Genomic DNA, 14,796 nt, shown 5'->3' with positions numbered 1-14,796 from the left:
AGTCAGAAAGAGAAAAACAAATATCGTATATTAATGCATATATGTGGAACCTAGAAAAATGGTACAGATGAACTGGTTTGCAGGGCAGAAATTGAGACACAGATGTAGAGAACAAACGTATGGACACTAAGGGGGGAAAGTGGCGGGGGGTGGTGGTGTGCTGAATTGGGCGATTGGGATTGACATGTATACACTGATGTGTATAAAATGGATGACTAATAAGGACCTGCTGTATAAAAAAATTAAATTAAATTAAATTCAAAAAAAAAAAAGACAACTAATAAACGACAGCTCTCACATAGCAGAGATGTGACACTTACCTAACAGATTTTAAAGGGGCCTTCCTAAAATGCTTCCACAAGCCATTAGAAAATTGCTTGAGACCAGAGGAAAACCAAAGCATCAACGACGAAAATTTCTCAGCAAGAAACCCCAGAAGATACAAAGAAGAAATGAGTGGACACTTCAGAAGTGAAATACACAATAACTGACATAAAAAGTGGATGGGTTCAACAGCAGATTCCATGGAACAGAGGAAGGACTCAGTGAACTGATGGTAGAACATTAGAAATTACTCAGTCTGAACAACGGAGAGCAGACAGTCCCAGAAAAGAGGAGCAGAGCATTGGGACATATAGGATGATAAAACAAGGCATAACATCTGGGCTGTCTGAGCCACAGAAGGGGAGAGAAAGAGCGAGTGGCTAAAAAAGCACTTGAAGAAATAACGGCTGAAAATTTCCTAAATTTGGCAAGAAACAAACATAAACCTACAGATTCTAGAATTTTACTGAAATCCAAACAGCATAAAAACAAAGATACCCATGCTAAGCCACATAAACTTCTGAAAACTGAAGACAAAGGAAAAACTTTTTGAAAGTAGCAGAAAGAAACACCACCTCACCTACAGGGAAAACAGCTTGAATGACAGCAAACTTCTCATTAGAAACCACGCTGGTCGTAAGGGCACATTTTTCAAGCACTGAAAGAAAAGAGCTGTCAACCCAGGATTGTATACCCAGGGAAGATATGCTTTAGGAATGAAGGGGAAATCAAAACATTCCCAGATGAACGAACACCAAGAGAATGTTTCGCCAGCAGACCTACCCTAAAAGAATAGCAGAAGGTTGTTCTCTAAGTAGAACAAAATACAGGAAGGAATCCTGGAACATCAGGAAGAAAGAACACATTAAGCAAAATATGGGAAAATACAATGGGCTTTTCTCCTCCTCCTGAGTTTTCTAAATTAAGTTGGATGATTGAAGTAAAAATTGTAACAGTGACTGATGTGTTTCTAAAAGTGTGTAGAGGAAATATTAAAGACAATTATATATTGGATGGGGGAGGATAAAGGAACAGAAAGTAAGGTAAGATTTCTGTATTTCACTGGAACTGAAAAAATGATGACATCATTAGCCTGTGATACTTTATGTAAATATAATACCTATAGCAATCACTACAAAAGCTATTTAAAGAGATACACCCAAAAACACTATAGGTAATCAAAAACCCCCTGGAAGGTAGGAAAAAGGAAACAAAAAAACAAAAAACAGAGGATAAACAGAAAACAAAAAAGTAAAATGGCAGACTTCAGTTCTAATACATCAATAATTACATTAAATGTGAATGGTCTAAACATACCAATTAAAAGACAGAAACTGGCACAGTAGATTAAAAGTATGACCTAACTCTATGCTGTTTACAACAAACGCACTTCAATTATAACAATATAGGCAGGCTGAAAGAAAAAGGATGTATAAAGGTATATCGTGTAAACATCAATCAAAAGAAAGCTGGAGAGGCTATATTAGTATCAGATAGACTTCAGAGCAAAGAAAGTAACCAGAGACAGAGGGGGACACCATACAATGATAAAAGGGTCAGCCCAACAAGAAGACACAGCAATCCTAAATATGTATGCACCAAACAGAGCTGCAAAATATTGTGAAGCAAAGATTGACAGAAATGAGAGATAAACAAATCCACAGTGATAGAGACTGTAACACTCCACTCTCAACAACAGAAATAGACAGAAAATCAGCAAGTATACAGAAGAACTCAACAACGCCATCAACCAAGAGGAGCTAATCAACATTTATAGAACATATCACCCAGCAACAGCAGAACCACAGAATATATGCCAAGACCATATTCTGGGCCATAAAACAAACTTCTAAGAATTGAAATCACACAGAGTGTATTTTCCAGCCACAACAGAATCAAACTAGAAATTAACAACAGAAAGATAACAGGAACACCTCCAAACACTTGGGAATTAAACAAAACACTGATAAATAATCCATGGAAATCAATAAATAAAATAAATAAAAATAAAACAATGTAACAGAACTGTGAGACATAGTCAAAGCAGCACTTAGAGGGAAATTGAGAGCACTAAAAATGCCCACACAACAAAGAGGAAAATCAATTAGCTAAGCTTCTACCCTCAGTGCCCTAAAAAAGAAGAGCAAAATAAATCTGAAGAAAATAGGATAGAAATCAGGATAACAATAGGAATCAATGAAACCGAAAACAGAACGATAGAGCAAAATCACTGAATTCTACCAAATGTCTAAAGAATTAACACCAATCCTTTACAAACTCTTCCAGAAAAGCAATAGGAAGGAACACTTTCTAACTCATTCTGAGGCCAGTATTACCTGGCTACCAAAACCAGACAGACATTACAAGAGAAAATTAAAGGTCAATATCCCTTACGAATACAGATGCAAAATCCTAAACAAAACACTAGCAAACTAATTCCAGCAACTTACAAAAAGGATTACACACCATAACCCTGTAGTAAAGGATTAATTTTGTCCAAAGTGCCTTTGCCCATGATTCCTGGTAGATAATCCCTAAGCCTCTGGAATGTCCTGCCTGAAAGAGTGTTTTTGTTTACCCAGGGGTCTTAGACCATGTAGTTTAGCTCAACCTATGGAGGGACTGCAGAATAAGGCTAACCATGTTCAGGTGAGTTTCTTCCCCAGTGGCAACACCCTACACATGCTTTCACACATCGCTGTTGGGAGAAGTCAGTGCTGTCTGCACAGTTCCACAGTTCCACAGTCCCAGTCTGGGCAGGACAACAGGAAGCTCACACTCAGAGCTCTCCTGACCTCCTCTCTGCACCTCTTCCTTTGGCTGATTTGGGTCAGCATCCTTCTGCTATAATAAACCATAACTGTGATATAGCAGCTTTCATTGCGTTCTGTGAGTCCTTCCAGAGAATTATCAAACCTGAAGGTGCTCTTGGAGACCCTGAAACTTTTCAACAACCAAGGAGGATCTATCCCAGGGATGGAAGGTTGGGCCAACAGATAAAAATCAAGCAATGAAAGACACCATGTTAACAGAATAAAGGACAAAAACCACATGATCATCTCAAAAGATGCAGAAAAAGCACCTGACAAAAACCAATATGCTTTGATGATAAAAACAAACTGGGAGGAGAAGGAAACTTCCTCAAACTGATAAAAGGCATCTGCAAAAACCCACAGCTGACATACACTCAATGGTGGAAGACTGAATGCATTCCTTCTAAGACAGGAACAAAACAAGGATGTCTGCTCTTACTACTTCTACTGATCATCGTTCTGGAGGATCAAGCCAGAGCAAATGACAGGAAAATGAAGTAAAAGGTACGCAGATCAGAGAAGTAAAACTATCACTACTTGCAGGGGACATGATTTTGTATAAAGAAAATTTAAGGAATCCATAAAAACTCATTAGAGCTAGTAAGTAAGTTCAGCAAAGTTGCAGTAAATAAAATTAGCAATTAAAATCAGAAAAGAAAATTGAGAAAACAATTTCATTTACATAGCATCAAAAAGAATAAAATACTTAGAGGAGTACATTTAACCAAAGATATGCCAGACTTGCACACTACAAAACTCTAAAACATTGTTGAACAAAATTAAAGCTGATCTAAATAAATGCAAAAGTACCCTGAGTTCACAGATTCTAAGACTTAATGTTAAAATGACAATACTTTCATCAAAATTCCAGCTGACTTTTTAGCAGAGATTGACAAGCTGATCCTAAAATTCATGTGAAAATGCAAGGGACCCCAAATAGCCAAAACAATCTTGAAAAAGAAGGACCAAGTTGAGGACTCACATCTCCTGATTTTAAAACCTACCACACAAAGCCACAGTAATCAAAACAGTGTGGTACTGGCATAAAGACAGAAAACCAGTAGAATAGAATAGAGAGCACAGAAATAAACCCTCATTTATATGGCCACATGACTTTCAACAAGGGTGCCAAGACCCTTCAATGGCAAAAGGACAGTGTATTCAACAAACAGTGCTGGGAAAACTGGACGTGCACACACAAAAGAATGAAGTTGGACCTTTTACCTTCACCACATACAAAAATTAACTCAAAATGGATGAAAAACATAAACCTAAGAACTAAAACTATAAAACTCTTAAAATGAAACATGGGGAAATGCTTCAGGACATTGGATTTGGTAATGATTTCTTGGATCTGACATGAAAAACACAGGCAACAAAAGAAAAAGCAGACAAATTGGACTTCATCAGGACTTAAAACTTTATGCATCAAGGGACATTAATAACAGAGTAAAAAGGCAACCCACAGAATGAGAGAAAGAATTTGCAAATCACATATCTAATAAGAAATTAATATCCAGAATATATGAAGAACTTCTAAAACTCAACAGAAAAAAAAACCCAATTCAAAAAGGGACAAAGAGGGACTTCCCTGGTGGCACAGTGGTTAAGAATCCGTCTGCCAATGCAGGGGACGAGCCCTGGTCCGGGAAGATCCCACATGCCGCGGAGCAGCTGAGCCCGTGCGTCACAACTACTGAAGCCCGCGTGCCTAGAGCCCGTGCTCTGCTACAAGAGAAGCCACCGCAATGAGAAGCCCATGCACCACAACGAAGAGCAGCCCCCGCTCGCCGCAGCTAGAGAAAGCCTGAGTGCAGCAATGAAGATCCAATGCAGCCAAAAATAAATTAATTAATTAATTAATTTTAAAAAAAAGGACAAAGAAACTCAACAAATATTTCTACAATGAAGGTATACAAATGACCAATAAGCACATGAAAAGATTCCCAACATCACTAATCACTAGGGAAATGGATATCGAAAACACAATGGGATATCACTTCACACATTAGGGTAGCTATTGTTAAAACAGAAAACAAGTGTTTGTGAAGCGTGGAGAGCTGGAACATGTGCACACTGACAGAGGGAATGTAAAATGGTGCAATTTGGCAGTTCCTCAGATAGTTAAAAAGGGACTTGCCGCATGACCCAACAATCCCAATTCTAGGTATATAAACTAGAGAACTGCAAACATTCCCCCCAAACCTGAACACAAATATTCTTAGCTGCATTATTCATAATACCCCCAAATGCAAACAGCCCAGATGTCCATTAATTGACAAATGGTTAAACAAACTATGGAGTATTACAGTCACCCCTCGGTATCCAGTTTGGAGTGACCCCTCCAAACTGTGGAGTATTACTGTCCCCCCTCGGTATCCAAGGGGGACTGGTTCCAGGACCACTGAGATACGAGTGTCCACGGATGCTCAAATCCCACAGTCGGCCCCCCATATCCGAGGTTCCACGTCCACGGACTCACACACCACGGGACTGGGAGGAGGGAGGATGGGATTTTTTTGTGCGATGATGGGAGTATTCCAGAACCAGGCAGTGGTGCTGACTACACAACTTTGTGAATATATGCAAACTCACTGATGCGTACTCTTTAAGAGGCTGAATTACATGATACATGAATTATATCCAATAAAAATCATTACTAAATAAAAAGTTGAATTTAAAAAGAAGATTCAGAATGCCTTCTGCCGGAAGCTGCGGAGATTGCAGCCTCACCTGCTCGAAGATCTCGATGGCCTTCTGGTACTGCTCCAGCTGGGCGGCGTACGCGGCCACTTTCAGCAGACATTTGTTAGCCGAGCTGAAACCGAGAACCAGAGCAGAGAGAAAACACTCCCGAAGAGAAATGACAAGACATCTCAGTGCACCTTCACGTGGTATGATGCAAGGGGCTCCCAGAGCAGAGTGAAGGTCTGTCTTTTATTACATGTAACAAAACCCACTGAATTATATCAAGAAAAATAATACTTGCCTATTGGATTCTTCCCCTTTGTAATAATCAGCTGATTGTTCGTAATGGGCGATAGCCTGCAAACACACACACGTTTTATTCAAACTATTTGTTTGAAGAGTTGCATTTAAAAACTACATTTGCACAGATATTTTTCCTATAAATAAACCTTTTCCAGCAACAAATCTTTCACAACCCGGCCTGCTTTATTTTGGGAACACAAGAAAGCATGCGCTTCCCAGCAGATGGCTTGCTGTCCATCAAAATCTCTTCTTCCCTACCTCCCACCCGACAAATGCCCTGCCACCCCGTCTCCCCAGGCCTGCTGCAGTTAGGGGCAGCCGGGTGACCTGTCCTTCCCAATGGGATGTGAGCAGACACGCTGTGGGCCACCTCCAGACGTGGCCCACACATCTGACTCTGCAGCCTTCTCCAGGCCTGTCCCCTTCCTGTGAGCTGGAAAGGCAAGGGCCACGTCTAGTGATGCTGGAAGCCGCAAACTGAACATGGCAGCCCTTCTGTCAGCCTGGTTCCCAAGTGATGTCCCCACCACCGCCAAACCCCAAGCAGTGACAGTGGACTGTTATTTCAGAGACGTGTGAGGCCCTATTCCATTCAGATCTATGGCTTGCTGCAGCAGCACAGACGTTCCTCACGGACACCTAAGGGTCATCCAGAATAAAGGGGTTGCCTTCCACCTAAGATGGGGGGAGCTGTGAACAATCAAGTGGAGAGGAAACAGGCTGGAAAGCTAGAAGCCCTGGTCATGCTGCGGCTTAAGACTTAGTAAAATCGGGCTTCCCTGGTGGCGCAGTGGTTGCGAATCTGCCTGCCAATGCAGGGGATACGGGTTCGAGCCCTGGTCTGGGAAGATCCCACATGCCGCGGAGCAGCTAGGCCCGTGAGCCACAACTGCTGAGCCTGCGCGTCTGGAGCCTGTGCTCCACAACAAGAGAGGCTGCGACAGTGAGAGGCCCGCGCACCGCGATGAAGAGTGGCCCCCGCTCGCCACAACTAGAGAAAGCCCTCGCACAGAAATGAAGACCCAACACAGCCAAAAATAAAAATTAATTAATTAATTATTTTTTTAAAAAAATCACATTCTAAAGTATTTAGGAAAAAAAAAAAAAAAAAGACTTAGTAAAATCAAGCACCTGACAGCTCAGAAAGCAGAACCGTGCCTGCTGGAGCAGTGACCCCATGGTTAAACATAATGGGCTACCCGGCTAAGATGAAGAATAACGATACAAAGTATCAGTACGAAAGTTCTTCATGAAATGGTAAATAAAAACAGTCAGAAAAGAGTATATACAAATACAGACACGTGGAGGAAACACCTGGAATCCACCCTTCTGGAGCACAGTCAGAGCCCTCTCTCTCACACACACACACACACACGCACACACACGCGCGCATGCTCTACTCTCCCACTACACCATTAGCTCTGAGGGCAGGCAGGCCCACGCGGCTTTGCTCCCAAGCCCAGTGCGACGCCTGTCACACAGCAGGTGCTCAGCAAACGGGTGCTGAGGGGACGTGGGCAGCTGCATTTCACAGGCGGTCCGGATTACACTACCAGCACCATCATGACTGATGGGAATGCCTACCAAAGAAAGGTTTCCCATGAATTTCTGATGAATCAAACATTATCTCTGAACTGTCCTCATTCTCTGAAGTACTTTGCACCCTTTCCCATCGTAATAATGGGGTAAGTATGGGAAACAATACCAAATCACTGTGTAAAGAGTATCAGGCTGTATAACCTCTTCCCAGGGAGGGAGCGTACGTACTACTCACCTTCCTGGCTCTTACCGCCCAGAACTCAGGGAACAGTGCTGGGCTGAACCATGTGGAACTGCTGTTTTGGAGGGTAAAAAAAAAGGCCAAGTGCGGATGACATGGTTTAACCTGACACTTAGTAAATAATGACACTGGTTCATCAAGACGTTATAGCTCTAAACTACAGCTAGATTTATCATAGTAAAAGAAAAATTCTGTTTGGTTTCTAATAATTAATAATGCTAATTAAACCACTAATCAAATTTCATGGTATTCCCAAGTTTTGACAGAAACTAGTTGAAAAAAAACTTACTTAGAGCTTAACAGAGAAGTTTCAGAGAAAAGAGGTTGGGCACGGGTTATCTTTGGATGTTCACACTAGTGTGGAATTTTAACATGTAGTGACATTAATCAGGCACAAGTCGACCCTTACACATTAGAAATCAGCCCAGAGTATCTTACAATTTCAAGGATGATAATAAATTTCAAAAGTAGAACACAGCCGCCAATAACAACAACACACATAACAATAAATCCAGACACAAAAATCAGTTATTATCCTGTAATTTGGGTAGCATGCCAAAGGAATCACAATACTCCTCCTTGGGGAGTCTGGTAAGCGTCACGGTGCTGGAGAACACTGGGCCCTGAAGGCAGAGACTGGGCTCTAGGACTGCGGTCACCACCAGAGTCTTAAGGCAAACGCAACAGCTAAGGGTCAAGCTCAAGAGTCCACTTTGTAGGTGAAACAGGCTTAAAACAGCCTTCAACAGCCTTCAGATGGGATCATTCTTTCAGAACCTACGCCCTGAGAACCTGCCATAGACACTTACCCTACACTGTAACAGACAACACGAAATCACGTTCTCCAGGGGCTGAGACGGGCACGAGCCAGAGCTCCTCTGGGTCACTGATTATTACTGATTATTATTATATTAATGTTTTACTTGGAAGTCAAAGGAGCAACGTGAGTTTATGGAACTTCACATTTCCTTGTTCACCAGCTAAAATCTGAGTAAACCAGGGAACACATCGTGGCCACATTAACAGGGAAGAAACATAATGAATCAGATGTAAGACGCCTCAGTGTAACTGATTTTTCAAACAAACATCATGCACCACCAACACAACCTGGAGAGTCCCACCAGGGAGGCGAGGGTGAGGACGTTTCTAGACACAGGAGCCCAAACATGCGGAACAAGACGAGCTGACCCCACGCGTGCGCTGAGTGGTGTGGTCCTTACAACGCACCGTGACACGCCCCACGTAAGCGCCAGGAGGTGCTGCCCATGGGCAACCTGCAGAATGGCAGGAACACCGTGGGTGACAGGCTGCAGAAGCTCCCGTGACAAGCTGTCAACTTTGTTCAAGAAGAAGGAAAACAAGAGTTCACCACAGGTCGTTTATCCGCCCTGAATCTTCTGGAGACGCATGTAGTAAAGAGGCTGCCCAAGACCACCCCGGAAGACAGAGGACTGACCACTGAGGGCAGGAGCGGACGCAGCGGCCTCGGCTGGAGAAACGCTCTGCCCCCCCAGCGCTCATCCCCCCAAGGCGTTCAGCTCAGTAAAGACGTGGAGCCCACCCCAGCCACCCAGACTCGGCTCCTCCTGCTCTGCCATCGACTCTGCACCAGGGAACAAAGGAGGGCGCAGGTCTGGGGCTCATCACCTCCTCCTGGGTCTGCAGAAAACCTCCCCCCAGAGACGGGGCATATGGCCCTGACGTAGTCAAGGTCTAAGGGCAGCCTCAGAAGAGCATGGCACAGTAGGACAAAAATGGCTCAAAGCGAAGTCCATGAAACGAGCCAGAGAGTTCTGAGCTGCGTGACCACAAGGGGCATCAGCATGAAGTCAAAGGGCGACGTTAACAAGGGCTGTCTGACTGCAGCACTGAGAGGGCCTCCCCACCCGAGACTCCGGCTGCTCTGGCAGGTGCAGCCTGACAGTGAGGGCATCCTCTGCTCACTCATCAGAGCCTGGGCTCTCGGACACACCGGTAAACCACAGGAAGGTTCGGGCTGACGTGGGGCACCCACTCCAGTGGAGGGAGACGGCAACACAGGGATGGTGAGCAGGCCATCACAGCGCCTGTAAGGGGGCCACCGAGGTGGGGGAGGCGTCTGGGTGTGTCCCCGTGAGGGCTGAGGTCCCAGTGTTAACTAGGTGGCTGTGATAGTTCTCATCCCAGTTACAAATGAGCAAAGCTCTGAAGGACAACTGACGTGCGGGAGAAGAGCTCAGAGCAAAGAGACAAGCAGCCCCAAGACCCTGAGGCGGAGCACACCTGTGCGAGGGTCAGCAGAGGTCAGGGTGGCTGCTGCAGGGGGAGCAGGAGAGCAAGGCGGGAGGAGGAGGAGGGGAGCCTGAAAGGCGCTGGGTGAGGGGCCAATCCGTGGGGCGCAGGAGGCCACCTGCAAGGCTGGAAGCAGCGGAGAAACAATCTGATCTCCTGCGAACGAGGATGGCGAGTTACCAGCGTACACGGGACACTTCAAGCTGCGATGCTGCGTGAGCACAGACAGGACCACGGGAGCGAGCACAGTGAGAGCGGACGAGGGCCCAGCCCCGAGGGGAGAGAGGAGGAACCAGCCAAGGGTGGGGGGCAGAGAACCAAGCAGGGGCCGTGCTCCAGAGGCCGAGGGAAGAGGTGAAACAGGAGAGGAAGAGAGACAAGAGTGACAACGGTCCAGCACGAGCAGCAAGCACGGGGTGAAGGGTGACCTCTGAGAGCTCAGCGTCCGCCCCAGACAGTGCAAGCCGTTCCTCCCCGACTCGCACCTGCTTCCCACGGCGCTCGGTTTTACATAAACGCCGTCCCCAGTTGGAGGGAGGCAGCCTGGGGAGCTGGCAGGGCTTTCCCTCCCGCCGCAGCCCAAGGTCTCCACGTGACCCTGTCTGCGCGCGCACCCCTCTGCCCTCACGAGCCCACTGCAGGGGGGCCTGGGGTCCCTGCCCGCCCCCCACCCCCGTCCGCACACCTTCTCGATGTCCACCAGCTCCGTCTCGTAGATCTCCGCGATGGTGATGTGGTGCTTGGCCGCGATCGTGAACCTTCCCTGGGGAGGAAACAAAGCAGTCACATCCCGGTTAACTGTGAGCTATCTCGAGGGTGCCACCCCACGGCCGCTCAAGCAAGGCATGTCTTACCATGTCTGTGTAAATGTCGATGGCTGCATTTAAGCAGTTGATAGCCTCTGAAGCGAAGGCATTCAAGAAAAACAATGAAAAATCCATTCAGTCAGAGGGTTCGCTGAGCCTGTCTTCCTGGCTGCTTCTACACGGCTAAGGGGCCCCGCTGGGGCGGGGCGGGGCGGGGCAGGGTGGTTGGCGAGAAGCAGACACACGTCCAGCCCCTCGGGGAGCCTGTCCACGGAGTGTCATCGCCACCTGTCAATCTATCCACTAAAGCCTAAGTGCAGCGCACTCCTCGCTGGCACCACGTGTACGTATTAATTTTGAAAGACAGTACTTTTTGTACAGTGTTAAAAGACGCTAACTTTCGGTGTACTAACAAATACCAATAGGAAGAAAAAAATCTAATAAATGACAGTGCTAATGACACTCATTTTCTGAAACAGTGAGCCGACAGCTCCCCACCACACGGTGGCGTTTACAAGGCTGGCAAGCGGTTGGCGGCTCCAAGTTTACTGCTTTTGCTCTAAAGAGGCAGCAGAGCAAAAAGGCCTGACCGAAGGATCAGAAAGATAAGTAGATGAGTGAAAATAAAAGCAATTTCCCCCTAAGCTGCATAAGAAATGTGGATTGTTATGCCTTTAAAAATACAGAAAAATAGAAAAGCTACCCACAAAACCCACTCAAACCCCCCGCTAGGAATTTGATGCACTTTTCCTCCCTGTGTTTTCTGGATGCATTTCTATGAGCACTGACGTATTGTGAATTTCAGATTTCAGCTCTCTATGGTTCCTCAGCTGCCGTGAGAACATTTCCCAGGTCCGTGAGACGCCCTGAAGCCCGGGGTTCAGTGCCTGCAGCACACTCTGAAATACTGATGTGAGGTGATTCTACTGTGCACTTAGGCTGTGCCCAGTTTTTCCCCTTTGGAAAATAAACTGTGGCTAATCCTTATACCACAGCCCTTGAAATAGCTTATTTCAGTGTGATATATTCACAAGAGCTGGGATTTCTGTGTTAAACGGGCTGCTGAAACAAGGAGGGAGGTTCCACAGCCACCAGTGCACGTGTGGAGGGAGGAGATGAGGCCTTCAGGCGCTAAGTGTGCACTCCTCTAACTGAAAAAGAAAGAACGTCTGCAAAACTTTACCTCTTCGAATACCCAAGATCATTCTTTCCTCAAAACCTGAAGTGTCTGAAAAACACTTTTTAAAGAAGTCACATGAATGCCGTGTGAATAAGCTGTTTTCAACTACAGGATTTTACGACCTCCCATTAACTGGATCTCCACACACACTATTCGGGAGCAAGGGAACACTCGTTTCCTTTCGTGAGGGATGTACACACTCACACAATTAAGATAAGACTTAGATAAAATTAACGCTAATTTCCAAAAAACTGTCCACAATGCAACTCCACAATGGAGTTCAAGAAAATGGTGTTGAGCACTAAGCTGGATAAATTTAACAGATTTTCTCCTCATAAAAGCTTCAGATGATTGCAGTTAAAAATCCCCAAATCTCCACCGTCCTGAAGCGCGAGCATCTCACTCTAGCAGCACAACCTGCGGGAGGTCCGGCGGGCACGGGACAGAGCGCGGCTCACCTTGGGGGTCTGCCTTCTTGTAGGCGTTCCCAGCATCCACAAAGCTGGTGGCGGAGTCGTGTTTGCTCTGCAGCTGCATATGGAGCTTGGCTGCCTGACAAAACGCATTTCCTGCAGCTGAAGAAGACAAATGACTAAGTTAACACAGAGGAGCAAGCACCCTGCAGAGCGGCCCTGCTCCAGGAGCCGGGCCCACGCCTGCCTGGGGAAGGCCCCATCCCTGACAGCAGCACACGGGCCTGGGACCCAGTGCACCTCGGGTGGCCACAAAGACGCCCAGGACCCAGGGGGACAGCAACAAGGGCTCCTCTCAGCCCCAGGCCTCCTTCCACACTGACCGCCCGGCGGCGGGTGTTCAGCTCTGTCCCCGGCACAGGCCCCGCACCAACAGGGCGTCTCCGCGGAGGCGTGAGGCTGGGAGGGCCCACAGGCGAGGATGCGCACCGCCCACCTCTCTGTGTCCACTGGCTCAGCTGGCATCACCGGAGAAACAGCGACAAAGGCTCCCAGACAGAGCAGGCTCTCAAGGAGTGAAGATGAGGCCCACAATTTCGAAAGTCAAAGCTCTTTCCTAAGTTTATGACAAAGTCTGACAGAGACCCATGAGGCTGAACTGTGCATGTCCCACTTGGTGTGGAATTGGCACACTTCCCCGCAGTCACACGGGTGCTGCCCGGGGGCACAGCGTGAGAGGTTCACGCACTCAGCTTTTCCAGAAAAGGTTCTGGATCAGGAAACGTGGCTTCTGGTGGGGCTGAAATGGAGGAACAAAGGAGGAAGGACCGGGCTGGGGCGGAAGAGGTCAGGCCCGCCCAGGAGGCTGTGAAGGTCAGCATGGGACCTGGACGAGGATGAACCCACTTCACCACGAGGTCCTCAAGCGCAGGGGAGAACCAGGACTGGGGGCGGCTCGTGAGGGTCTGGAGTCGGAAGTCAGGACTAGCAGGGATGGAGGAAGAGCTCGCCCCGTTAGGAGAGGCACCACCAAGAGTATCACAAAACCTCTGGGTACTTAAAAAAAATTTTCAGTCGTAAACGTTTCAAAGACATTCAGAAAAGTATAAAAAATAACGACAGACGCCTAAGAACCCTGATGGTATTAAACATTTACTTTAAATTTCTTTTCAGAAACAGAACAGTCAATTCCACTGAAGCTTCAGTGGCTCTCCGTGTCCCAACCACACTCCCAGAGGAAACTACATAATTCCCACTGGGGTTTCTGGACCTTCACCCAAGGGAGAAGAGGCAGCACAACCCCTGAGCCAGGCTGCCCAGATTCAAGTCTTGCTCTGTGCAAGACAAAAGAGCGCCCAGGCACTTCTGAAAGTATTTACCCACCAGCATGGCCTGGGCCCTGCCAGTCCAAGCAGACACTGGCCTGCGGCTGGAGCTGGGACTGCAGAAGCCTGCCCACCAGGCCTTGACCCCTACCTTGGTGGACCGCGAACCCAGAGGCCCAGAGGAGGGGCCAAGCCACTGCCAGGGTGGTGGGCAGGCACCCAGGTCCTCCAGGCAGCTGTGAACTTCCCGGTGGCAGTTCAGGAACGTAGCGGCCAAAGAGTGGCTCTGATGGGCTCGGCCTCAAAAGCGTGTAGCCATCACTCGGACCTTCTAGGCAAAACGCTCAGAACGGCCTGGCCACAGGCACATGCACGCATGTTGGCCACTGTCATTATCACACGTAAATCTGTCCTTAGAGAACACCTGTGCTTTGCTGTGTTTAAATGTCATTGCTTCTTTTACAACCGAATCCTCCCTCTCCCACCAATAATTTAATTTTTGACAGTTTATTTGTGCTGGCCATCCCAGAACCAATCGTGGTCCATCCTTCCCAGGCTGAGGGTAACAGCACGGCATCCAGGCTCTGCCGTGTTGGCTCCACTTCCCCGGATGATTTTTTTTCTTTTAATAAATTTACTGATTGATTGATTGATTTTTTGGCTGCGTTGGGTCTGTTGCTGCGCGCGGGCTTTTCTCTAGTTGCGGTGAGCAGGGGCTACTCTTCGTTGCGGTGTGCGGGCTTCTCATTGTGGTGGCTTCTCTTTGTTGCGGAGCACGGGCTCTAGGCGTGCGAGCTTCAGTAGTTGTGGCACGCAGGCTCAGGAGTTGTGGCGCACAGGCTTAGTTGCTCTGCGGTACGTGTGATCTTCCCGGACCAGGGCTCGAACCCGTG

At 47.1% G+C, this 14,796-nt stretch overlaps 1 protein-coding gene across 3 annotated transcripts in view; it reads right to left on the bottom strand.

Annotated features, from left to right (window-relative positions):
- NAPB (NSF attachment protein beta) overlaps positions 1 to 14,796 on the bottom strand; it is a 40,014-nt gene that overhangs the window by 6,150 nt on the left and 19,068 nt on the right. For 2 of the 3 annotated variants that reach the window (XM_082431773.1, XM_082431772.1), the window contains exons 3-7: positions 12,624 to 12,740; positions 11,034 to 11,080; positions 10,865 to 10,942; positions 6,127 to 6,182; positions 5,871 to 5,955 (exon numbers count right to left, since the gene is read on the bottom strand). In XM_082431773.1, coding sequence (XP_082287899.1) covers positions 5,871 to 5,955; positions 6,127 to 6,182; positions 10,865 to 10,942; positions 11,034 to 11,080; positions 12,624 to 12,740 — 383 coding nt within the window. The remainder of the gene's footprint in view (positions 1 to 5,870; positions 5,956 to 6,126; positions 6,183 to 10,864; positions 10,943 to 11,033; positions 11,081 to 12,623; positions 12,741 to 14,796) is intronic. The other variant, XM_082431774.1, reaches the window with a different exon arrangement.

The sequence above is a fragment of the Balaenoptera physalus genome, assembly GCF_965194825.1.
Source record: "Balaenoptera physalus genome assembly, chromosome: 16".
Classification (NCBI taxonomy): Eukaryota; Metazoa; Chordata; class Mammalia; order Artiodactyla; family Balaenopteridae; genus Balaenoptera; species Balaenoptera physalus.
The sequence above is the reverse complement of the archived record's forward strand: the minus strand, read 5'-3'. Positions and strand labels throughout refer to the sequence as shown.